The 27,852-nt window shown below is 46.5% G+C and overlaps 1 protein-coding gene across 1 annotated transcript; it reads left to right on the forward strand.

The window, feature by feature from the left end:
• The first annotated feature begins 1,588 nt into the window (after window positions 1-1,588).
• On the forward strand, window positions 1,589-4,617 carry LOC144797716 (uncharacterized). Its single transcript, XM_078668454.1, has 2 exons — window positions 1,589-2,194; window positions 2,469-4,617. Exons 1-2 carry the CDS (start codon window positions 1,774-1,776, stop codon window positions 3,449-3,451), a joined length of 1,404 nt encoding a protein of 467 aa, XP_078524580.1. The 5' UTR covers window positions 1,589-1,773; the 3' UTR covers window positions 3,452-4,617.
• Window positions 4,618-27,852: the final 23,235 nt, after the last annotated feature.

Raw genomic sequence — 27,852 nt, forward strand, 5'->3', positions numbered from 1 at the left:
TGGATCAAAAACGGTTACAAAGATGAGACTGGTGCCACAATAAAGCATAAAAAGCTTTGGGAACAAGTAGTTCTTTTACAGAAAGAACTACGACAGAGTCACGTGATACATACACTGAGTCATCAACGTGATGGCGTTCACGTTGCAGGGAATTCATTGGCTAACAGAGCCACAGCAGAAGCGGTTCAACCGGCTCCCGTAGCCACAAAAAAACGTTCTAAAAAACACATAGACGGAGAAACTATGCTAGCGGTAAAAGCTTCATTAAAAAGCGACTATGCAGCTTTACCTCTCGACTATCCACTCAATAATACATACATAATTGATGCAAACTCCGTTCCTTTTGCTCAAATCCCTGGAGTGGGGGATAGAGTAATTCCAAACACGAACCGGATGGCTTACTTGATACAAGTAGCACACATGGGACAGGGTCTAAAGCACCAAGAGATCGTACAATCTCTAAAAGAATTACAATCAGAATACTGGTGGCCAGGGATGAGCCTGCATAATTACAAATTTGCAAAGGATTGTCCAGACTGCAACAGAGATTGCAGTTGTGAACCGGACCAGAATACTGCCAGGACTCCATTATTAGAAAGGATCAGGCTATCTATACGCAGAAATCTAGCCGGAGAAATGCGTTCCCATAAATATTAAGACTAGATTCACTTAAAATGTAGGCCCCAGCACTAGGCTGATGCCAGAACTGTTATAAAAGATTTGCGAGTCTTTATCGGCACATACGCAATTGGCATGCTACATTCTGATCAGGGTCCTGCGTTTAGCACTCGAGCTTACAAAGAGGCCATGACCAGCATGGGCATTGCATTGCGGTACTCTTCCCCCTTCCATCCTCAGGGTAATGCGGTAGTGGAAAGGAAAAACCGTGACATAAAGCAATCTATAACGGCGAGGGTATTAGGTTCGGGTGATGGGTGAGTCAAACATTTAACAAGTGTCCAACGTAGTCTTAACAATCTGCCAAGAAATTCTCTAAAAGGTTTCACTCCATACGAACTAATGTTCGGCACTAGAATGCACATACAGGACTTAGATTGCCAGACTTCAGTGGTAGAAGAAAAAGCCTTTAATATCAAAGATCATTTGGCTGTTTTACAGGACTTAAATGAAACAAGAAGAAGTCTGAGTAATATAAAGTTAAAGCCAACAGCCACTGAAGAGAAACCACCTGTCCCAGCAAGACCTGTCTGGATTCCAAAGATTGGGGATCTAGGGCCCGATGTAGGTAAAACGCATTTACCGATTTTAAAATACCGATCCGTACCGAATCGGTATTTCAAAATCGGAAAATGATATGTAGGAAATAATCATCGGAAAAATACCGAATCGGTAGCATTCGGTATCGAGAGTCGATACGTACCGATTCGCCAACTACCGAATCGGTATAGGCCGGGTCGGACAAGTCCGAATCGGAAAAAAAAAAATGCGGAACCAACCGAATCGGTAAACGCCGATTCGGAATAATAAATACGCCCCATGGGCCGAAAGGCCAATAGGAAGGCATTATACATTCCGAATCGGTATTTACCGAACACATTCGGAAAATACCGAATCGGAAAATACCGATTCGGAGAATGCCGTTTTGCCGAGCTGGTTGAGTGACACTGAAGACATCAGCCAATGAGCTGTAAGCACCCTCCCCCACAGGGTGTGGCAACCCAGGCAGGTGCAACTCATCAGAACATTCTGGAAAGCTGCATGAGTTGAGCAGACACAGAGAGAGCAGCATTGTGAGCAGGATCCCTGAGAGACATGGACACCAGCACAGAGAGCCAGAAGGCAGGGCGGAAGCGCAATCCTAAATTCAGCACCATGGAGCTACAAACTTTGGTGGAGGAGGTGGTGAGGGTGCACACCCAGCTATATGGCAGGCAGTCCCTGACTGTCCCGGAGAGCACCAAGAGGAGGCTGTGGCTCGACATCGGGGAGAAAGTCAATGCAGTTGGTGTCACCCACAGGAGCCTAGACGACCTCAAGAAGAGGTTTTATGACATCCGTGGCGTGACCAAGCGCAAACTGGCCGACCTGCACAAGCAGGCTGGACTCACTGGAGGAGGAACAAACCGTGCGCCACCCCTCACTCAGCTGGAGGAACTAGTGGCGACGACCATCGAGAGGGCCAGTGTCGTGGGCATTGGGGACCTGGATAGCTCATCCCGAGCTACAGCTACAGGTAAGAAGCATGCGCAACTTGACACACCATACCAGACACCTCCCCTACAGACCCAATGCACAGCCAAACCCCAGGCCAGTACAGCTAGCAACAGACATGAGCAATGCATCGTGCTAAATGTACTCAGCAAAAGTTACCAATAATGCCACAGCAGAAGCATGAGATAAATAACTGTAATACAGCATCAACGTGTTTGTAATGAGATGTGCAATGCTTTAATAGTTGTGACTGGAACACATTAGCACCCACTTGACAAATGCTTCTTTGTACCTAGGGGCACCATCAGGCGGGGGAGCAGCATCAGCTCCAGCACCAACAGCCAGTGCGGCAGTGGCAAGCACCAGTGCAGCAGCACAGGAGGAGGAGGACAACAGCTGTGCCCTGGCAAATGAGGAGGACACAGGACATTCCCTCACAACTCCACACTCCCCCCGACTGTCTCAGTCTCAGTCGCCCTCATTGGTATTCTCCCCGGACAACACACCACCACAGAGCCACCCTGCACCTGCCACTTCCCCGGCCCGGAGGAGAATAGTGGCTCCATTAGTCATCATGGAGGGGGCAGCGGGTCAGGCTCCTGCACAAGACCCCGTGACACCAGCGACACCAGAGCACACACAGCAGGGCAGCAGGATTCCACGTAGGCCACGTGCTACCAGCAGCCCAATACCAGCACCGGGAGGCAGCGTCTTCGCAGGGCTGGAGACCAGCATGGTCACAATTCAGAGGATGCAGGCGAAATCCATCCTGGCCTGCCATCGCCAGTTGCGCCTGCACAACCTGCAGATGGGTGAGATGACACAGGGCTTCAAGACCTTCGTTGACAGCAACAAGGACATAGCAACATCAATTGGCCGAATGACCACTGCCATCACCCAGCTCTGCACCAGGTTGGATGACCATGAGCTGAGTCGTCGCAGGGATGCAAGAGTCACGAACAGGTCACTCACCCGCCTTGCGGCTGCGACTGCCCAGTCATGCCAACGTGGGGCAAACATGGAGGCCAGCCTCACACAGTCCATGTCCGAGGTCACTAGGGGCATGGGCCGTATAACAACAGCCATGGAGACACTACTCATCTCCAACACCGCAGTGAATCCCGTCCTGGGCGAGGCTGGGGACAGCAGCAGCCGCAGCAGCCCGGCCAGCACTGCGTCAGAGCCGCGCCGGAGCACCAGACGCTCAGCTGAGGCTGCAGGGCATTCTGAAGGGGGTGAGGTTCATCCCAGTGGGCCTGCTAAGCGCAGCAAAAAATAGGACTGCCACTGCGGGTGAGGCAACCCGGACATTGGACATTCCTACCCCTTGTTGTTTAACTTTTCTTTTGTTGCACATCAGTGCAGTAACGTTGATGCAACATTATTAAATTTAATTTCTGAACACATACATTGACCTGTTTGTGCATCTGTACTCACTCAGAAATAGTTGTCTGTGATCTCCTGACGCCTGTATCTGCCGTCAGATGGTGCAGAGACTCCAGCAGGTAGTGGTAGTGGGACAGCATTGTCATCATCAGGGTCCTCGTAGTCGGATAACTCTACCTCAGTGCCTTTCCTGACTGCAAGGTTGTGCAACATTGCACACACAGCAATAATCTTGCAGCAGGTGATGGGGGTGTATTGTCTTGCACCTCCGCTCTTGTGCAGACATCTGAACCTGCTCTTCCAGATGCCAAAGGTCCTTTCCACTACGTTCCTCGTGCTTTTGTGTGCACGGTTGTACCTCCTTTGGCTGGGTGTTGAGGGGTTGAGGTAAGGTGTGAGAATGAACGAGCGTAGGGCATATGCACTGTCGCCTGGAAGGAGAAGGGGTAACATTACTCACATGCATACATGTATTACACACTGCAATTTTGGTAATGGGGGTCTGACACTGTGTCTTACCTAGGAGGTATCCTTCGCCAAATTCCCCTGCCATCAGCCGTGCATAAATCCCGCTACTCTGGAAGATATAGGAGTCATGGGTACTCCCCGGAAACTTTGCAACCAGGTCAGTGATCACACACTTGGCATTGCATATCACTTGCACATTTATGGTGTGCCGTGACTTCCGATTGCGGTATACGTATTCGGTGTCAGCAGGGGGGCAAATCGGTATGTGTGTGCCATCTATGCAGCCAATGATGTGGGGGAATCTTGCCATCTGATAGAATTCAGCTTTTGTCTGTGCCAGTTCTGCATGGGTGGAAGGGAAGGAGATGTAGTGGGCCATCCTCTGGATCATGGCATCAAGGAACTTGTGGAAGAACCTTGACAGGCTGCTCTGGGTCACCCCTCCTGCCACAGCAACTACACTTTGATAGCTGCCAGACGCCAGAAGATGTAGGCAGCATAGCACCTGCACCTGCACAGGGATTGCATGTGCCCTTGGGGTGGGGTGCTGCAACAGGGGTTGGAGGTCCCTGATGAGGTCTCTGATGGTGTCTGCCTCCAGCCTGTACCTCTGTAGGATCTCTGGATCTGTCAGCATGCACAGGGTCACCCTCTGCCTGTACACCTGCTCCTGTCTCAGCCATTCCCTCTCACCTTCCTGCTGTAGCCGTAGCCGTCTAGCTATGACATAGAAAGCTGCCATGTTGCAAGTAGAACTGCATTTTGGGTCTTTTTTTATAGGTTGCACCTGGTTACCACCTGATTCAAATCCATGGTAATTTCCGAGTCAGAAATACCGATTTTAGAGCAAAATCGGTATTTCTGTGCTTACCTACATCTCAATCTTAGGGTTTTCGCATGGAATCGGATTTTCACCGATTCGGAATATATACCAATTCGGCGATTTTACCGATTCGGAAAGTCACCGAGTCGGTCGGATTCCGAATCGGGAAAAAGTAGTAATCGGAATAAATCTCCGATTCGGTAGATTACCTAATCGGAGATTTTTTCCGATTCCTACATTTTTCCGATTCGGAATCCGACCGACTCGGTGATTTTCCGAATCGGTAAAATCGCCGATTTCGCAGGATTTCGGCCTCCTACATCCCGTTGTCTGTATTCCGATCGGTAACGGCCGAAAATACCGATTTTCGGCCGTTACCGACCGACCTACATCGGGCCCCTAGTCAGGGAAAAGATCGTGGTGAAGAAGGAATTTGGGGCTTCTTACATTAAAGCAGTACCTGTCTTAGCTGTCAGCGGAACAAGATCAGTAGTGCTACCGCCCCTTGCTGGTAAAAAGGAGAACAGAGTTGTATCCATCAACCTGGTAAAACCACAATCATGTGGCCAATAATAAGTAGTAGGCCCAGTGGACTCCCAAGAAGTAGCAGAAGACCAAATCTTGCTACAATTCAAGAGGTTCAAACTGAGAGACTAATCACTTTTGATAAACCTGCAGTGAACAAAAAAGGACTATACATCAAAGCCATGGAACTTGTGCCTCTTGAAACCCAAATTGTAACAGCTCATCAAGAAACACCTGTCTACAATGATGTAGCATCGGACTATTCTAATGTCCCAAAGAAAGATCCAAAGACTAATGAAAATCCGGAAGCAATTCCAAAAATTGACAGAACTGCATCTGGCTACTTCATCAATTTCAATGGTTTTTTTTTGATGATCCAAGTGAACATGAAGAAACGCCAGCAACAAAAACTTTCAAAGACAAAGTAACTGAACTCTTTCATCAACTCAAAGAAACATATCTGATTTCTCCATGGATTGAATTTTGGATTGTGTTAGGTGTACTTTTCCTCCTGCTTTGGACCCTCATGGTTTTATGTTTGGGTAGATTTATTGATAGAAAATATAGTACAATGGACACAGCAAGTCAGAACATCAACTTGGTCCTAAAGCCTCACACATCATCTCACATCAAGAAAAGAGAACGGTCATCAGTGAACATCACAGCCAATCCAATACCCGGTGGGGTAGCATAGGACAAAACGGATTATGAAATTTATGGCCCGATTGAGATCTTGAAATATCCACACCAGTTCAAGATTTCCTTAAGTGACTTTGTAAAACCAAGTACTTTCTCTGATGACTGGGACTTTGAAAATATTAATAATATGATGTCAGATTTAGTAATGTCAGCAAAATTCACAGAACATGATTACTTGCAGGGTTCATCAAATTATGAAGAAATATACTGTTATAATCATTATGGTCATCGCTGTTTGCATAAATCTGCTCAACCTATGAATGTTTTTAATTATAACCAATGGGAACATTGTGCAACACCGCCAAAAAGCAGCTCGAAAACATTTTATGAGAAATTCTCATACTTCTCAGGGTTTAACACAAGTGATGCAGAAAAGTTTTATTTCAAAATGTTAAATAAGACAGGAATGAAAAAAATGTTGACAAATACTAAATTGATATATTCGGAAACATTTTATGAAAAAAATGACTACATTTGGTTTTGAATTTTGGAAAAACAACATTGAAACAAAAACCATCTGGGGTGGTACAAAAGACTGGCACCTACAAGGTCTAGAAGCACTATTTAGAGCCTGCATGATCCCAGAACAGATAATATTCCTTAATGACACCATTCAACAAACAGCCTGTCTTGGTTTAGCCAAGATAAAAGACTTAAATAAACCGTCTATTCCAAAGCCCATACCTGATAGTAATAGCACTACAGATGTGGAGATAGACGTATCCCATATTTTACACCAAAACAGAACAAATCCTGATTGGAAAAAATGGTTGATCTGGCGCACAGACACAAATAACTGTCAAGATAGATTCCTGAACAAAACACAGGGGTTAAAACAGAACAGGCCAGACCCAAGATATTCCCAGAGACAACATCCAGGGATAGTTACAACATAAAGTGTAGGGAAACTATGCCTCGAATGGCTACAGAAATCCACACTGGCTGAAATTAAGCAACACTTGACTTTACTTAAAGAAGGTGCTGACTTGCGTGATTTCATACTGGGACCACGCAAACAGCGTAAAAAACATTTCATATACGCTGCTTACAACGAAGCTTGGAAAGTGACACAAATTGAAACTGCTGAAAAAATACGAGAAATTGATCGTATAAATTTGGAAAAATCCCTTTCTATAGTGGACAATGGGTTAACGACTCTGTCCTCCAGAATATATTCACTGGACAGCATTGTATCATCTGCTATTGATATAATAGAGTAGGACTTGCTAATGTTACAACATGGTCAGTCCCAATTACGTTCTATTGTACAGCTAGGCTGGACGTTACAAAACTTGCGTTCAGGCTGCATGCCATGGCGTTTAATCAACACATCGTCATTATTCTCTATCTTTCACCTTACTGATAAACAAATCAGTTTGGCACAAAAAGGAGCAGACTATACGATTCTGAGAATTGAAAAACTTGAGAGATTACCATTGACAATGTCAGAGAGACCTGTCATTGAATGGATAATACATGGAACGATTACAATCCCAATAACAACTTTCCAGTTTAAGTATTGCCAAAAACATATACCAGCAGGCCCGTATGAAAGGTTGGGTAAAGGATACATCAAGTCAACATGGAATTTACCTTACACACACAAATGTTATAGTGAAGGGAAAAAAGAGGTATTTCTTAGTGGTAACAATTGTAAAAAATCACTAGGCGGTACACTTCTGTGTCAAGGTATTAACTTGCATGGAGCCTGTGAAGGTTCTTCAAATAACCTTTCATGTCACCTGCATGGCACTCCTGCAACACAGATAGAGCCATTTTCAGACAGCTTTCCAAGGGCAGCTACGTTCTAATAAGTGACCACAGCTGTTGTGGCATGGTGCCAGGAAAAGCCTATCTCGTGAGCATTACTTCCATGGTCACTTGCTGTATGCAAGTATTGTATCCAAGCAGCAATCCAGACATGGAGGCGGCAATATGGCCTTCTTTGAATATCTCTTCTATTCGAATTGATACTTTAAGCAGAATGAAGTCAATTATTTTACAGACAACTGTGCCTGATCTGCAAGTTGCAAGGACAGCGGCAGAGATACATACCCTATTATCAACAAATTGCCCCGTGCATTTCGTAGAAATGTTAGGTCAAATTTTAAACATGTCTGATACCAGTGGCATCGCACATGTATTTAAGACAATTTTTCCGGGACTGTTAGCACCCTTTGAAACAGTTCTGGGCATTTTCCCGAATTTTGTGCATTCATTATTCGGCGGCCTGCCTCTTCTTTTGGGACTCGTAGCAGGAATTTTATTTTTGATCCTTCTGCTCCGATATGGCAAGCCAAGCCACAGACAAACCTCCAGCTACAATGGGAGAGACAATCCTAGCAATACGCTACCGAGACCGAATCACTAAAGTCCTCGGATTAGCCCGGCTAAGAGATCTGAGTGCAACTTGGTTTCTTTCATTCAGACCAATCTGGTAAGATTGCATCTTACCTGTGCTTCGATGTCTGCTATGCGGAGAAGAATGCGTGTTGGACGTCTGCCTTACACTACCATCAGCAGTACCAATGGATATCGATACTTTGCTAGGTCCGGTTATGACTCATGCAATGTGTTGTCCCCAGCGGCTACCTATTCTGATGACGGCATTCGTTGAGACTTCACCATTACGACTAGGTGGCGGTGAAGTACGAGATGAAAGCAGCACCACACAGGTACAACCTTCTGTGAGCATTGCTGATCCCGACATCGATGATGGCAATGATTCTCACATATGCACTATTTCAGCTTTTTCGAACTTGGTCGAACTTTCACCTGATGTTGTAGACCAATTTTTCGCAACACTGTCTGATATGATGTTCTCTCCTAACAACGAGAATAACTTTTAAAACAAGGAGCACACAGCGTTCCCTGAACTCTGAATTCGGCCTTCAGTTTTTTTTGATAAACGAAAGTACTGAAAACAATTGGAACTATTTTTTTCCCCTGAAAGCGAAATTATTTTTTCCACTTCCAAAACATTTACCTTTTTGTTGGCACATGGTACTCTGCTTAAAGTAGAACTATTCTTAGAGAACAGAGATTCTATTTTTAGAGACACTAGAGACAATATTTTACCTCAGCCTCTCGCACATGTACAGTATTTTGTAAATATGTGATGAAATGGTCTCGACCTTCTTTTCTGTCTTCAGAGCCATTTCATAAACGTAATTTTCGCAATTCCTTCAGCCAATATTCATATATGCATTTTCTGAATGATAACACTGCTTGAAAAACGTACAGTATAAATACTCATTTTCGTGTATATACCATACACCATTTCAAATGCAATATATGTATTTTGGGGTGGGTTTGAAAACACATGCATCGTTATATGTTTAGCATTGCTTAGTATTTAGTAATGATGGACATTAAACGTGGAGTGGGTGTTGTGAATCTATCTAGGACCCTAATCAAGATATCCCCGATTCATGTCCTTATATGGTTATAACAAACATGTCCTTATAATGGCATAGGAATCATGTCCATATCTAGTCATAGCCCATGCAGTCCAAATACGGCAAGGCTACTCCCATAGACTCCTAGAAAGTACAACGCGTTCTTTAAACAAACCAAGCCTCCAGCAGCCCGGGAAATCCCCCTACTTTTGTTTTGATTTGCACAAGAACTCCTGGCGTCCAGAAAGAACTGTTAGTTCTTAGTGACGTCTTACGTCCAACCTTACATCAAACCCGGCACCTTCCAGGTATAAATATACCAACGTTGCCTTAAGCAAACACACGGTGGTTTGGAGCAGAGCGGCTATCTACTTGCCCGACGCCCAGCTGATGCGAGAGCCGAAGGAAGCCGACCCTCCCATTTGACGCACTGAGAGAGACGCTGTCTTTTCTCCTGCCAAGAAATTCCAGCTCCGGTGTTTCCAGTCACCCTTGTGGGTTGCTGGGAGATCGAGTCCTGAGAGAGAGATACATGACCTCCTACATTCTAGAACCAAGGTACGGAGCTGACTAAATCCTTAAGAGAATTCTTGATTCAGATTCTTGGCAAAAAACCAACTTAACTTAAACTGCAACTTACTTACTCCTTCACACGTATTAGGCTTAGGTCAGGTACACCGGGGTAGGCGTATCTTAGAAGCACCAGTTGAGTACGTTAGTCAATGTTTTTATGTATGTATATATTTTATCCATTTTAAAGTATCATATGGCTAAGAAACGATATCAGTGCTTTTACAGTATTATTTCATAGTACTACTTTTACTGTACACACTTTACTTCATGATAAGTATTGCAATTGTGGCAACTCATTTCTCTTGCATGAGAAAGAAGACTGCTCAATAAATAACACCTTTTATTGAAAACGCCCGTCTCTCTATTTCTCTGCACTCTGGTGAAACTAAGTATGCACGATTGACTGAGTGAAATAACTGTCTATTGTTTTCACACGACTCTAGAGATATACTCTTTATTCTGAGGGAGCAAAGTTATCATGTTTATGCGGTTGTCAGAAACTAATCCCTTCTTGTCTAAATCAGGAAAGTTAACTCCTTCTTGAACATTCGAGAAAGTTTCTAGTGACCTCTGAGCTAGCTGGCAAAACTAATTAAGTCTAATATAGTCAGTAGAGACCTAGATGACCTCTGTCCTACGTCTACACTGCTGTTTATATTATTCCAATGCGCAGAGCCTATTGGGAATATAGGAACTACACTACACTAGGAGGCGTCAGATACCTGGCGGATCCAGCATGAGCAGACTAGAGACTACTTGTACTTTTTCCACATATACCAGTTTCATACCAGGCTAGATATATATTTATGCTCCAATAATTGCAGCCACTATGTGACCCATATGAAGTACCTAGGTCATACACTATCCGACCATAGCCCTTTACTTCTGAAATGTTGTCCCGTGGAAAATTACTCAGATGTTCCCATGTCGCTGCTTAACCCCCTGATCCTGGAAGACGCGTGAGTTAGGGATTCCCAGGGCACTGCTATTACCGACTATTTTGAACAGAGCCTCATCTGGTCTCATTGAATGGGCAGCATTCAAAGTAGTGGTTTGGGGCCATTGTATGGGTGACTTCATGGGAGTCAGGAGAGAGCTCAATGAGGAACTCCGCGGACTGGAAGGTAGGCTACACAAACTTTATAACTCGCTGGGTTAAATGAGAGAGCCAGGACACGCTTACAGGAGGCCTGGGAACATTATTATATCATACTTGAACATCTGTACTCCAACAATTATAAACACTACATTGCTAGGGCAATAAGGAGGGGGGCGGACCAGGCAGATTATTGTCTTGGCTCATCAGGCCAAAAACAAAGGGGCTCCTATCATGCAGATCTTATCAAGCAACACAACACTGCTTTATTCACCAATACATCATTTAGAGACTATTACAAATCTCTCTATAAATGGCTGGTGACCCTTGCCCCGGGGGCCCTGAACACCTTTCTGGACTGTTGCAGGTGTTGAACCCTCAAGCCTGGGAAGCCCTGGGGGGCCCAGTCACGGTCCAGGAGATCAAAACTGCAATTACAGATATGGCCTTGGGGAACACCCTGGTCCTGATGGCCTGTTGGCAGAGTTCTACGTCGCACTTACTGGGACCTTGATTCCCCGGCTGAATGCTCTGTGCCCTGAGTCGTTGCGACTGGAATCCCTTCCTGCATCTCTTAGGGACGCCACGGAGATTCCACTTCCTGTGCCAATGCTTGTTTAAAAACAAAACATTGCTAAGCAACTGCATTAAACATAGGGCCCACTTGGCATAGCTTCATAGTCTTCAGTGGAGCCTCCATTGCTCTGCTGAAAACACAGATATACCCACCTGCCCATCACAGATGGCTTGTGGTTTTCAGCCAGGGGAGTGAAAGGAATCCTGGCAGGCCTGCAGACTGCTTGTCAAACTGTATACAAGCCTGTGGCACAGAAGTATATATACAATATCAATATTGATTAATTAAGTATTGATCCAAAAGTAAAATGCAATGAGAACTAAGCTTGGCTAGCTCCTATCATGCAGGTATACAGAGTCAGTCCACACCGTAGGTGACTTTTTAGCATACTTAGGTGCAAAGTGGTGAATTGAACTTAAAGTGTCTTTCAGGCCTTTGGCATTAATCTTCATGTCAAACAAGCATGAAAACCAGGCTTTTTCCCCAGGGACTATACAGCCATATAAAATGCTCTGCTATTAAAATCCGGTTAGTGACATTGTGTCTAAGCCTGAGCGAGCAATTTATAAAAATATTAAAATATGTGTGGAGCGTGCTTCTGAAGAAAATAAACCATGGCAACAGAGAAACTGAATTCATACGTACCTCCAATAGAGCATGCATCCAGATAAAATGAATAGGCCTAGGTGGAGTTCCACTAAACGGAACTCCGCAAAGTGGCCCAAAAACTCTGCTGCGCTACGCGGAGCTCCACAAGCGTCGGAGTTTATTAAACCAGGCGCGTTCACGTTTATATTTTGCGCTGGATGTTTGTCCTGTGCTGGAAGGTTTTCTACTCAAGCGGCAGCTTCCCCAAGCAAATGGATGGTTTCACAATGCATCTGCGACCACCCGCGATGAGAACTCTTGCTGGGAGGTGGTCTTGTGTTGGATTTTCCTCTCTCACGCTCACCAACTTAATGTTTAAGAGTGAGGAAAAACTCCACTCCGCATGTGCTCCGTGGCGTGTGGAAAACTCTGCAAGCTCCATGAACGGAGAGGAGTTCACCCCCAGGCCTAAAATGTAATCAATGTACTGCCGATATGGCATGTTTCTGGAAAACCAAAAATCTGCACCAGTGCACTTATTGTTGAGCATGTGGCTGGAGATCCTGAATTGTTGCATATTCAGCATAGCATAATTTTAGAGAACTTGAAATTGCATAGGTATATATATATATATATATATATATATATATATTGCAGTACAAATTGCCCTTGAGCAGCGGGAGGGCACTCGACAGCGTTCTCATCATTATCAGCCTCGCTGCAGCTCGCTTCTCTGCGCCCTGTAATGGTTGTGCAAAGCCGACGCGTTTCGAGGCATTGCGCCTCTTCTTCTTGGGCAGACACACCAAACACTGCGGGGCTCACCATTCAATTGCTTTTATTCATATCATTACACTTAGTAGTGGGCGTGGCCACAACGACCCGCCGGGATTTCTGGGACTTGTAGTCTTCATGGTGAGTAACATTCACATCCTTAAGTAGGTGCAGTGCTTGAAAGTCAAATTAAGTCCGTGTATTTTCCTTGGTAGGATGGGTTCCAGAGAAACAGGCTTGATTAGTGCAAGAGAGCGCTGTGCTTCGTGGCTTGGAAAGGTTCCATTCCACAGCTTCTTCTTTTTCTGGTCTGAAAAATGGTCTGAAAACGGTGCTCATCCCCACGGCAGGAGCAGCCGTGAAAATTGATTGCAGTACAAATTGCCCTTGAGCAGCGGGAGGGCACTCGACAGCGTTCTCATCATTATCAGCCTCGCTGCAGCTCGCTTCTCTGCGCCCTGTAATGGTTGTGCAAAGCCGACGCGTTTCGAGGCATTGCGCCTCTTCTTCTTGGGCAGACACACCAAACACTGCGGGGCTCACCATTCAATTGCTTTTATTCATATCATTACACTTAGTAGTGGGCGTGGCCACAACGACCCGCCGGGATTTCTGGGACTTGTAGTCTTCATGGTGAGTAACATTCACATCCTTAAGTAGGTGCAGTGCTTGAAAGTCAAATTAAGTCCGTGTATTTTCCTTGGTAGGATGGGTTCCAGAGAAACAGGCTTGATTAGTGCAAGAGAGCGCTGTGCTTCGTGGCTTGGAAAGGTTCCATTCCACAGCTTCTTCTTTTTCTGGTCTGAAAAATGGTCTGAAAACGGTGCTCATCCCCACGGCAGGAGCAGCCGTGAAAATTGATTGCAGTACAAATTGCCCTTGAGCAGCGGGAGGGCACTCGACAGCGTTCTCATCATTATCAGCCTCGCTGCAGCTCGCTTCTCTGCGCCCTGTAATGGTTGTGCAAAGCCGACGCGTTTCGAGGCATTGCGCCTCTTCTTCTTGGGCAGACACACCAAACACTGCGGGCTCACCATTCAATTGCTTTTATTCATATCATTACACTTAGTAGTGGGCGTGGCCACAACGACCCACCGGGATTTCTGGGACTTGTAGTCTTCATGGTGAGTAACATTCACATCCTTAAGTAGGTGCAGTGCTTGAAAGTCAAATTAAGTCCGTGTATTTTCCTTGGTAGGATGGGTTCCAGAGAAACAGGCTTGATTAGTGCAAGAGAGCGCTGTGCTTCGTGGCTTGGAAAGGTTCCATTCCACAGCTTCTTCTTTTTCTGGTCTGAAAAATGGTCTGAAAACGGTGCTCATCCCCACGGCAGGAGCAGCCGTGAAAATTGATTGCAGTACAAATTGCCCTTGAGCAGCGGGAGGGCACTCGACAGCGTTCTCATCATTATCAGCCTCGCTGCAGCTCGCTTCTCTGCGCCCTGTAATGGTTGTGCAAAGCCGACGCGTTTCGAGGCATTGCGCCTCTTCTTCTTGGGCAGACACACCAAACACTGCGGGGCTCACCATTCAATTGCTTTTATTCATATCATTACACTTAGTAGTGGGCGTGGCCACAACGACCCGCCGGGATTTCTGGGACTTGTAGTCTTCATGGTGAGTAACATTCACATCCTTAAGTAGGTGCAGTGCTTGAAAGTCAAATTAAGTCCGTGTATTTTCCTTGGTAGGATGGGTTCCAGAGAAACAGGCTTGATTAGTGCAAGAGAGCGCTGTGCTTCGTGGCTTGGAAAGGTTCCATTCCACAGCTTCTTCTTTTTCTGGTCTGAAAAATGGTCTGAAAACGGTGCTCATCCCCACGGCAGGAGCAGCCGTGAAAATTGATTGCAGTACAAATTGCCCTTGAGCAGCGGGAGGGCACTCGACAGCGTTCTCATCATTATCAGCCTCGCTGCAGCTCGCTTCTCTGCGCCCTGTAATGGTTGTGCAAAGCCGACGCGTTTCGAGGCATTGCGCCTCTTCTTCTTGGGCAGACACACCAAACACTGCGGGGCTCACCATTCAATTGCTTTTATTCATATCATTACACTTAGTAGTGGGCGTGGCCACAACGACCCGCCGGGATTTCTGGGACTTGTAGTCTTCATGGTGAGTAACATTCACATCCTTAAGTAGGTGCAGTGCTTGAAAGTCAAATTAAGTCCGTGTATTTTCCTTGGTAGGATGGGTTCCAGAGAAACAGGCTTGATTAGTGCAAGAGAGCGCTGTGCTTCGTGGCTTGGAAAGGTTCCATTCCACAGCTTCTTCTTTTTCTGGTCTGAAAAATGGTCTGAAAACGGTGCTCATCCCCACGGCAGGAGCAGCCGTGAAAATTGATTGCAGTACAAATTGCCCTTGAGCAGCGGGAGGGCACTCGACAGCGTTCTCATCATTATCAGCCTCGCTGCAGCTCGCTTCTCTGCGCCCTGTAATGGTTGTGCAAAGCCGACGCGTTTCGAGGCATTGCGCCTCTTCTTCTTGGGCAGACACACCAAACACTGCGGGGCTCACCATTCAATTGCTTTTATTCATATCATTACACTTAGTAGTGGGCGTGGCCACAACGACCCGCCGGGATTTCTGGGACTTGTAGTCTTCATGGTGAGTAACATTCACATCCTTAAGTAGGTGCAGTGCTTGAAAGTCAAATTAAGTCCGTGTATTTTCCTTGGTAGGATGGGTTCCAGAGAAACAGGCTTGATTAGTGCAAGAGAGCGCTGTGCTTCGTGGCTTGGAAAGGTTCCATTCCACAGCTTCTTCTTTTTCTGGTCTGAAAAATGGTCTGAAAACGGTGCTCATCCCCACGGCAGGAGCAGCCGTGAAAGTTGATTGCAGTACAAATTGCCCTTGAGCAGCGGGAGGGCACTCGACAGCGTTCTCATCATTATCAGCCTCGCTGCAGCTCGCTTCTCTGCGCCCTGTAATGGTTGTGCAAAGCCGACGCGTTTCGAGGCATTGCGCCTCTTCTTCTTGGGCAGACACACCAAACACTGCGGGGCTCACCATTCAATTGCTTTTATTCATATCATTACACTTAGTAGTGGGCGTGGCCACAACGACCCGCCGGGATTTCTGGGACTTGTAGTCTTCATGGTGAGTAACATTCACATCCTTAAGTAGGTGCAGTGCTTGAAAGTCAAATTAAGTCCGTGTATTTTCCTTGGTAGGATGGGTTCCAGAGAAACAGGCTTGATTAGTGCAAGAGAGCGCTGTGCTTCGTGGCTTGGAAAGGTTCCATTCCACAGCTTCTTCTTTTTCTGGTCTGAAAAATGGTCTGAAAACGGTGCTCATCCCCACGGCAGGAGCAGCCGTGAAAATTGATTGCAGTACAAATTGCCCTTGAGCAGCGGGAGGGCACTCGACAGCGTTCTCATCATTATCAGCCTCGCTGCAGCTCGCTTCTCTGCGCCCTGTAATGGTTGTGCAAAGCCGACGCGTTTCGAGGCATTGCGCCTCTTCTTCTTGGGCAGACACACCAAACACTGCGGGGCTCACCATTCAATTGCTTTTATTCATATCATTACACTTAGTAGTGGGCGTGGCCACAACGACCCGCCGGGATTTCTGGGACTTGTAGTCTTCATGGTGAGTAACATTCACATCCTTAAGTAGGTGCAGTGCTTGAAAGTCAAATTAAGTCCGTGTATTTTCCTTGGTAGGATGGGTTCCAGAGAAACAGGCTTGATTAGTGCAAGAGAGCGCTGTGCTTCGTGGCTTGGAAAGGTTCCATTCCACAGCTTCTTCTTTTTCTGGTCTGAAAAATGGTCTGAAAACGGTGCTCATCCCCACGGCAGGAGCAGCCGTGAAAATTGATTGCAGTACAAATTGCCCTTGAGCAGCGGGAGGGCACTCGACAGCGTTCTCATCATTATCAGCCTCGCTGCAGCTCGCTTCTCTGCGCCCTGTAATGGTTGTGCAAAGCCGACGCGTTTCGAGGCATTGCGCCTTTTCTTCTTGGGCAGACACACCAAACACTGCGGGGCTCACCATTCAATTGCTTTTATTCATATCATTACACTTAGTAGTGGGCGTGGCCACAACGACCCGCCGGGATTTCTGGGACTTGTAGTCTTCATGGTGAGTAACATTCACATCCTTAAGTAGGTGCAGTGCTTGAAAGTCAAATTAAGTCCGTGTATTTTCCTTGGTAGGATGGGTTCCAGAGAAACAGGCTTGATTAGTGCAAGAGAGCGCTGTGCTTCGTGGCTTGGAAAGGTTCCATTCCACAGCTTCTTCTTTTTCTGGTCTGAAAAATGGTCTGAAAACGGTGCTCATCCCCACGGCAGGAGCAGCCGTGAAAATTGATTGCAGTACAAATTGCCCTTGAGCAGCGGGAGGGCACTCGACAGCGTTCTCATCATTATCAGCCTCGCTGCAGCTCGCTTCTCTGCGCCCTGTAATGGTTGTGCAAAGCCGACGCGTTTCGAGGCATTGCGCCTCTTCTTCTTGGGCAGACACACCAAACACTGCGGGGCTCACCATTCATGCTGCTCCTGCCGTGGGGATGAGCACCGTTTTCAGACCATTTTTCAGACCAGAAAAAGAAGAAGCTGTGGAATGGAACCTTTCCAAGCCACGAAGCACAGCGCTCTCTTGCACTAATCAAGCCTGTTTCTCTGGAACCCATCCTACCAAGGAAAATACACGGACTTAATTTGACTTTCAAGCACTGCACCTACTTAAGGATGTGAATGTTACTCACCATGAAGACTACAAGTCCCAGAAATCCCGGCGGGTCGTTGTGGCCACGCCCACTACTAAGTGTAATGATATGAATAAAAGCAATTGAATGGTGAGCCCCGCAGTGTTTGGTGTGTCTGCCCAAGAAGAAGAGGCGCAATGCCTCGAAACGCGTCGGCTTTGCACAACCATTACAGGGCGCAGAGAAGCGAGCTGCAGCGAGGCTGATAATGATGAGAACGCTGTCGAGTGCCCTCCCGCTGCTCAAGGGCAATTTGTACTGCAATCAATTTTCACGGCTGCTCCTGCCGTGGGGATGAGCACCGTTTTCAGACCATTTTTCAGACCAGAAAAAGAAGAAGCTGTGGAATGGAACCTTTCCAAGCCACGAAGCACAGCGCTCTCTTGCACTAATCAAGCCTGTTTCTCTGGAACCCATCCTACCAAGGAAAATACACGGACTTAATTTGACTTTCAAGCACTGCACCTACTTAAGGATGTGAATGTTACTCACCATGAAGACTACAAGTCCCAGAAATCCCGGCGGGTCGTTGTGGCCACGCCCACTACTAAGTGTAATGATATGAATAAAAGCAATTGAATGGTGAGCCCCGCAGTGTTTGGTGTGTCTGCCCAAGAAGAAGAGGCGCAATGCCTCGAAACGCGTCGGCTTTGCACAACCATTACAGGGCGCAGAGAAGCGAGCTGCAGCGAGGCTGATAATGATGAGAACGCTGTCGAGTGCCCTCCCGCTGCTCAAGGGCAATTTGTACTGCAATCAATTTTCACGGCTGCTCCTGCCGTGGGGATGAGCACCGTTTTCAGACCATTTTTCAGACCAGAAAAAGAAGAAGCTGTGGAATGGAACCTTTCCAAGCCACGAAGCACAGCGCTCTCTTGCACTAATCAAGCCTGTTTCTCTGGAACCCATCCTACCAAGGAAAATACACGGACTTAATTTGACTTTCAAGCACTGCACCTACTTAAGGATGTGAATGTTACTCACCATGAAGACTACAAGTCCCAGAAATCCCGGCGGGTCGTTGTGGCCACGCCCACTACTAAGTGTAATGATATGAATAAAAGCAATTGAATGGTGAGCCCCGCAGTGTTTGGTGTGTCTGCCCAAGAAGAAGAGGCGCAATGCCTCGAAACGCGTCGGCTTTGCACAACCATTACAGGGCGCAGAGAAGCGAGCTGCAGCGAGGCTGATAATGATGAGAACGCTGTCGAGTGCCCTCCCGCTGCTCAAGGGCAATTTGTACTGCAATCAATTTTCACGGCTGCTCCTGCCGTGGGGATGAGCACCGTTTTCAGACCATTTTTCAGACCAGAAAAAGAAGAAGCTGTGGAATGGAACCTTTCCAAGCCACGAAGCACAGCGCTCTCTTGCACTAATCAAGCCTGTTTCTCTGGAACCCATCCTACCAAGGAAAATACACGGACTTAATTTGACTTTCAAGCACTGCACCTACTTAAGGATGTGAATGTTACTCACCATGAAGACTACAAGTCCCAGAAATCCCGGCGGGTCGTTGTGGCCACGCCCACTACTAAGTGTAATGATATGAATAAAAGCAATTGAATGGTGAGCCCCGCAGTGTTTGGTGTGTCTGCCCAAGAAGAAAAGGCGCAATGCCTCGAAACGCGTCGGCTTTGCACAACCATTACAGGGCGCAGAGAAGCGAGCTGCAGCGAGGCTGATAATGATGAGAACGCTGTCGAGTGCCCTCCCGCTGCTCAAGGGCAATTTGTACTGCAATCAATTTTCACGGCTGCTCCTGCCGTGGGGATGAGCACCGTTTTCAGACCATTTTTCAGACCAGAAAAAGAAGAAGCTGTGGAATGGAACCTTTCCAAGCCACGAAGCACAGCGCTCTCTTGCACTAATCAAGCCTGTTTCTCTGGAACCCATCCTACCAAGGAAAATACACGGACTTAATTTGACTTTCAAGCACTGCACCTACTTAAGGATGTGAATGTTACTCACCATGAAGACTACAAGTCCCAGAAATCCCGGCGGGTCGTTGTGGCCACGCCCACTACTAAGTGTAATGATATGAATAAAAGCAATTGAATGGTGAGCCCCGCAGTGTTTGGTGTGTCTGCCCAAGAAGAAGAGGCGCAATGCCTCGAAACGCGTCGGCTTTGCACAACCATTACAGGGCGCAGAGAAGCGAGCTGCAGCGAGGCTGATAATGATGAGAACGCTGTCGAGTGCCCTCCCGCTGCTCAAGGGCAATTTGTACTGCAATCAATTTTCACGGCTGCTCCTGCCGTGGGGATGAGCACCGTTTTCAGACCATTTTTCAGACCAGAAAAAGAAGAAGCTGTGGAATGGAACCTTTCCAAGCCACGAAGCACAGCGCTCTCTTGCACTAATCAAGCCTGTTTCTCTGGAACCCATCCTACCAAGGAAAATACACGGACTTAATTTGACTTTCAAGCACTGCACCTACTTAAGGATGTGAATGTTACTCACCATGAAGACTACAAGTCCCAGAAATCCCGGCGGGTCGTTGTGGCCACGCCCACTACTAAGTGTAATGATATGAATAAAAGCAATTGAATGGTGAGCCCCGCAGTGTTTGGTGTGTCTGCCCAAGAAGAAGAGGCGCAATGCCTCGAAACGCGTCGGCTTTGCACAACCATTACAGGGCGCAGAGAAGCGAGCTGCAGCGAGGCTGATAATGATGAGAACGCTGTCGAGTGCCCTCCCGCTGCTCAAGGGCAATTTGTACTGCAATCAATTTTCACGGCTGCTCCTGCCGTGGGGATGAGCACCGTTTTCAGACCATTTTTCAGACCAGAAAAAGAAGAAGCTGTGGAATGGAACCTTTCCAAGCCACGAAGCACAGCGCTCTCTTGCACTAATCAAGCCTGTTTCTCTGGAACCCATCCTACCAAGGAAAATACACGGACTTAATTTGACTTTCAAGCACTGCACCTACTTAAGGATGTGAATGTTACTCACCATGAAGACTACAAGTCCCAGAAATCCCGGCGGGTCGTTGTGGCCACGCCCACTACTAAGTGTAATGATATGAATAAAAGCAATTGAATGGTGAGCCCCGCAGTGTTTGGTGTGTCTGCCCAAGAAGAAGAGGCGCAATGCCTCGAAACGCGTCGGCTTTGCACAACCATTACAGGGCGCAGAGAAGCGAGCTGCAGCGAGGCTGATAATGATGAGAACGCTGTCGAGTGCCCTCCCGCTGCTCAAGGGCAATTTGTACTGCAATCAATTTTCACGGCTGCTCCTGCCGTGGGGATGAGCACCGTTTTCAGACCATTTTTCAGACCAGAAAAAGAAGAAGCTGTGGAAAGGAACCTTTCCAAGCCACGAAGCACAGCGCTCTCTTGCACTAATCAAGCCTGTTTCTCTGGAACCCATCCTACCAAGGAAAATACACGGACTTAATTTGACTTTCAAGCACTGCACCTACTTAAGGATGTGAATGTTACTCACCATGAAGACTACAAGTCCCAGAAATCCCGGCGGGTCGTTGTGGCCACGCCCACTACTAAGTGTAATGATATGAATAAAAGCAATTGAATGGTGAGCCCCGCAGTGTTTGGTGTGTCTGCCCAAGAAGAAGAGGCGCAATGCCTCGAAACGCGTCGGCTTTGCACAACCATTACAGGGCGCAGAGAAGCGAGCTGCAGCGAGGCTGATAATGATGAGAACGCTGTCGAGTGCCCTCCCGCTGCTCAAGGGCAATTTGTACTGCAATCAATTTTCACGGCTGCTCCTGCCGTGGGGATGAGCACCGTTTTCAGACCATTTTTCAGACCAGAAAAAGAAGAAGCTGTGGAATGGAACCTTTCCAAGCCACGAAGCACAGCGCTCTCTTGCACTAATCAAGCCTGTTTCTCTGGAACCCATCCTACCAAGGAAAATACACGGACTTAATTTGACTTTCAAGCACTGCACCTACTTAAGGATGTGAATGTTACTCACCATGAAGACTACAAGTCCCAGAAATCCCGGCGGGTCGTTGTGGCCACGCCCACTACTAAGTGTAATGATATGAATAAAAGCAATTGAATGGTGAGCCCCGCAGTGTTTGGTGTGTCTGCCCAAGAAGAAGAGGCGCAATGCCTCGAAACGCGTCGGCTTTGCACAACCATTACAGGGCGCAGAGAAGCGAGCTGCAGCGAGGCTGATAATGATGAGAACGCTGTCGAGTGCCCTCCCGCTGCTCAAGGGCAATTTGTACTGCAATCAATTTTCACGGCTGCTCCTGCCGTGGGGATGAGCACCGTTTTCAGACCATTTTTCAGACCAGAAAAAGAAGAAGCTGTGGAATGGAACCTTTCCAAGCCACGAAGCACAGCGCTCTCTTGCACTAATCAAGCCTGTTTCTCTGGAACCCATCCTACCAAGGAAAATACACGGACTTAATTTGACTTTCAAGCACTGCACCTACTTAAGGATGTGAATGTTACTCACCATGAAGACTACAAGTCCCAGAAATCCCGGCGGGTCGTTGTGGCCACGCCCACTACTAAGTGTAATGATATGAATAAAAGCAATTGAATGGTGAGCCCCGCAGTGTTTGGTGTGTCTGCCCAAGAAGAAGAGGCGCAATGCCTCGAAACGCGTCGGCTTTGCACAACCATTACAGGGCGCAGAGAAGCGAGCTGCAGCGAGGCTGATAATGATGAGAACGCTGTCGAGTGCCCTCCCGCTGCTCAAGGGCAATTTGTACTGCAATCAATTTTCACGGCTGCTCCTGCCGTGGGGATGAGCACCGTTTTCAGACCATTTTTCAGACCAGAAAAAGAAGAAGCTGTGGAATGGAACCTTTCCAAGCCACGAAGCACAGCGCTCTCTTGCACTAATCAAGCCTGTTTCTCTGGAACCCATCCTACCAAGGAAAATACACGGACTTAATTTGACTTTCAAGCACTGCACCTACTTAAGGATGTGAATGTTACTCACCATGAAGACTACAAGTCCCAGAAATCCCGGCGGGTCGTTGTGGCCACGCCCACTACTAAGTGTAATGATATGAATAAAAGCAATTGAATGGTGAGCCCCGCAGTGTTTGGTGTGTCTGCCCAAGAAGAAGAGGCGCAATGCCTCGAAACGCGTCGGCTTTGCACAACCATTACAGGGCGCAGAGAAGCGAGCTGCAGCGAGGCTGATAATGATGAGAACGCTGTCGAGTGCCCTCCCGCTGCTCAAGGGCAATTTGTACTGCAATCAATTTTCACGGCTGCTCCTGCCGTGGGGATGAGCACCGTTTTCAGACCATTTTTCAGACCAGAAAAAGAAGAAGCTGTGGAATGGAACCTTTCCAAGCCACGAAGCACAGCGCTCTCTTGCACTAATCAAGCCTGTTTCTCTGGAACCCATCCTACCAAGGAAAATACACGGACTTAATTTGACTTTCAAGCACTGCACCTACTTAAGGATGTGAATGTTACTCACCATGAAGACTACAAGTCCCAGAAATCCCGGCGGGTCGTTGTGGCCACGCCCACTACTAAGTGTAATGATATGAATAAAAGCAATTGAATGGTGAGCCCCGCAGTGTTTGGTGTGTCTGCCCAAGAAGAAGAGGCGCAATGCCTCGAAACGCGTCGGCTTTGCACAACCATTACAGGGCGCAGAGAAGCGAGCTGCAGCGAGGCTGATAATGATGAGAACGCTGTCGAGTGCCCTCCCGCTGCTCAAGGGCAATTTGTACTGCAATCAATTTTCACGGCTGCTCCTGCCGTGGGGATGAGCACCGTTTTCAGACCATTTTTCAGACCAGAAAAAGAAGAAGCTGTGGAATGGAACCTTTCCAAGCCACGAAGCACAGCGCTCTCTTGCACTAATCAAGCCTGTTTCTCTGGAACCCATCCTACCAAGGAAAATACACGGACTTAATTTGACTTTCAAGCACTGCACCTACTTAAGGATGTGAATGTTACTCACCATGAAGACTACAAGTCCCAGAAATCCCGGCGGGTCGTTGTGGCCACGCCCACTACTAAGTGTAATGATATGAATAAAAGCAATTGAATGGTGAGCCCCGCAGTGTTTGGTGTGTCTGCCCAAGAAGAAGAGGCGCAATGCCTCGAAACGCGTCGGCTTTGCACAACCATTACAGGGCGCAGAGAAGCGAGCTGCAGCGAGGCTGATAATGATGAGAACGCTGTCGAGTGCCCTCCCGCTGCTCAAGGGCAATTTGTACTGCAATCAATTTTCACGGCTGCTCCTGCCGTGGGGATGAGCACCGTTTTCAGACCATTTTTCAGACCAGAAAAAGAAGAAGCTGTGGAAAGGAACCTTTCCAAGCCACGAAGCACAGCGCTCTCTTGCACTAATCAAGCCTGTTTCTCTGGAACCCATCCTACCAAGGAAAATACACGGACTTAATTTGACTTTCAAGCACTGCACCTACTTAAGGATGTGAATGTTACTCACCATGAAGACTACAAGTCCCAGAAATCCCGGCGGGTCGTTGTGGCCACGCCCACTACTAAGTGTAATGATATGAATAAAAGCAATTGAATGGTGAGCCCCGCAGTGTTTGGTGTGTCTGCCCAAGAAGAAGAGGCGCAATGCCTCGAAACGCGTCGGCTTTGCACAACCATTACAGGGCGCAGAGAAGCGAGCTGCAGCGAGGCTGATAATGATGAGAACGCTGTCGAGTGCCCTCCCGCTGCTCAAGGGCAATTTGTACTGCAATCAATTTTCACGGCTGCTCCTGCCGTGGGGATGAGCACCGTTTTCAGACCATTTTTCAGACCAGAAAAAGAAGAAGCTGTGGAATGGAACCTTTCCAAGCCACGAAGCACAGCGCTCTCTTGCACTAATCAAGCCTGTTTCTCTGGAACCCATCCTACCAAGGAAAATACACGGACTTAATTTGACTTTCAAGCACTGCACCTACTTAAGGATGTGAATGTTACTCACCATGAAGACTACAAGTCCCAGAAATCCCGGCGGGTCGTTGTGGCCACGCCCACTACTAAGTGTAATGATATGAATAAAAGCAATTGAATGGTGAGCCCCGCAGTGTTTGGTGTGTCTGCCCAAGAAGAAGAGGCGCAATGCCTCGAAACGCGTCGGCTTTGCACAACCATTACAGGGCGCAGAGAAGCGAGCTGCAGCGAGGCTGATAATGATGAGAACGCTGTCGAGTGCCCTCCCGCTGCTCAAGGGCAATTTGTACTGCAATCAATTTTCACGGCTGCTCCTGCCGTGGGGATGAGCACCGTTTTCAGACCATTTTTCAGACCAGAAAAAGAAGAAGCTGTGGAATGGAACCTTTCCAAGCCACGAAGCACAGCGCTCTCTTGCACTAATCAAGCCTGTTTCTCTGGAACCCATCCTACCAAGGAAAATACACGGACTTAATTTGACTTTCAAGCACTGCACCTACTTAAGGATGTGAATGTTACTCACCATGAAGACTACAAGTCCCAGAAATCCCGGCGGGTCGTTGTGGCCACGCCCACTACTAAGTGTAATGATATGAATAAAAGCAATTGAATGGTGAGCCCCGCAGTGTTTGGTGTGTCTGCCCAAGAAGAAGAGGCGCAATGCCTCGAAACGCGTCGGCTTTGCACAACCATTACAGGGCGCAGAGAAGCGAGCTGCAGCGAGGCTGATAATGATGAGAACGCTGTCGAGTGCCCTCCCGCTGCTCAAGGGCAATTTGTACTGCAATCAATTTTCACGGCTGCTCCTGCCGTGGGGATGAGCACCGTTTTCAGACCATTTTTCAGACCAGAAAAAGAAGAAGCTGTGGAAAGGAACCTTTCCAAGCCACGAAGCACAGCGCTCTCTTGCACTAATCAAGCCTGTTTCTCTGGAACCCATCCTACCAAGGAAAATACACGGACTTAATTTGACTTTCAAGCACTGCACCTACTTAAGGATGTGAATGTTACTCACCATGAAGACTACAAGTCCCAGAAATCCCGGCGGGTCGTTGTGGCCACGCCCACTACTAAGTGTAATGATATGAATAAAAGCAATTGAATGGTGAGCCCCGCAGTGTTTGGTGTGTCTGCCCAAGAAGAAGAGGCGCAATGCCTCGAAACGCGTCGGCTTTGCACAACCATTACAGGGCGCAGAGAAGCGAGCTGCAGCGAGGCTGATAATGATGAGAACGCTGTCGAGTGCCCTCCTGCTGCTCAAGGGCAATTTGTACTGCAATCAATTTTCACGGCTGCTCCTGCCGTGGGGATGAGCACCGTTTTCAGACCATTTTTCAGACCAGAAAAAGAAGAAGCTGTGGAATGGAACCTTTCCAAGCCACGAAGCACAGCGCTCTCTTGCACTAATCAAGCCTGTTTCTCTGGAACCCATCCTACCAAGGAAAATACACGGACTTAATTTGACTTTCAAGCACTGCACCTACTTAAGGATGTGAATGTTACTCACCATGAAGACTACAAGTCCCAGAAATCCCGGCGGGTCGTTGTGGCCACGCCCACTACTAAGTGTAATGATATGAATAAAAGCAATTGAATGGTGAGCCCCGCAGTGTTTGGTGTGTCTGCCCAAGAAGAAGAGGCGCAATGCCTCGAAACGCGTCGGCTTTGCACAACCATTACAGGGCGCAGAGAAGCGAGCTGCAGCGAGGCTGATAATGATGAGAACGCTGTCGAGTGCCCTCCCGCTGCTCAAGGGCAATTTGTACTGCAATATATATATATATATATATATATATATATATATATATATATATGACAATCCTGTTAGATTAGCCGCCACGTCTTGAATCAAGCGCTGCCGCCAGCATACAGGACACAGACCCAATATCAGTGCTTTAGTAGTTTATTTTCCCCAAAAGTCTAAGACGCGTTTCGCAGCTTAACGCCGCTTGTTCATTCGACAAATGATGTGGGTTTTGGGAAACAATTTAAAGTGGCAGTGCATCATTAAAGTGAATCACGTGATTGTCATTCTCAATAGCAATGGACAAAATACTATAGCGTACTTGCTTTACGATGTTTTCTGCAAGTTTTTGACATATTTAGCATTCATAACATTTTTCAAGTGCAAAATCGCAATAAATATATAAATAAATACATGTATATCAGTAAAATACTGAATATCACTTGAACCTAAAAGCTGCCATTTTGTAGGAAAAAATCCATTTTTGGGTTACTATACTTTCAAATCTCAGTAAAAAATCTACTTTATAAAATACTGATCCATTGCCTTTATCAAAAGGTCAAAAGTTTACAAATCCTAATAGTTTGTACATTTGTTAAAGTATAGTATGGCACACCCCTTACATGTTGTCCTTGTAAGTTAGGTTCTATTTATTGCTTATTTTTGCTGGTTGCAGTTATTAATATACAGGTAGAATACATACGCTGCTGTCTTGTTCTGAGTTTATATCACATCGCTTTGAGAACATTTATAAAGGTGCATAATGTGCTAGTGAAAAATTAATAAAAATAATGCGTAACATTTGAACATTCTCACGAACCACTTGTGCAATTATGGCCTTTACATATATTCTTACTTTGTTTGATTAGTACAATTCTTTTCGTAAACCACATTCTCATCATCTTTTTTGCATTTAATCCGTATATCAAGTACTTCAAAGTTTCAACCTGGCAGACCACCCAAAGTCTATTTCATTGTTCCTAAAATGAGGAAGTATATATTGATTTGTTGTCCTAGTGTTAAAAGTTTTGTTTGCTATAATTTATACTGGCACTGATACTTTTTATCCCATTCAAGAATATCAATGCTTCAAATAAATACAGTACAAAATAAAAATATTTACAAATATTTAAATATTTTTGTAACAAAAAAAATCCTTAACGTCTTGATAATAAAATTCATCCTATTTACAAGATATCTATTTTTTTTTTAATTATTGATGGTTAGACAACATTTATTCTCCTTCTCATTTTGTTTTGTATCTAGGATATACCCATATTATTGTCATTAAGACTTTTGCTCGCCATAACTATAAACAAGAGTACATGTCCTCAGTTATATTTAAGCCCTGTGGGTGTTTAGAATCGAGTAATAAAATATACCTAGTCTCCAACTTTCGTAATTTGGTTTCTCTATCTCCTCCGCATCTATTTGGAGAGATTGCGTCAATTAGGTAATAGGACAACCCTTT

The sequence above is a fragment of the Lissotriton helveticus genome, chromosome 12 (assembly GCF_964261635.1).
Source record: "Lissotriton helveticus chromosome 12, aLisHel1.1, whole genome shotgun sequence".
NCBI lineage: Eukaryota > Metazoa > Chordata > Amphibia > Caudata > Salamandridae > Lissotriton > Lissotriton helveticus.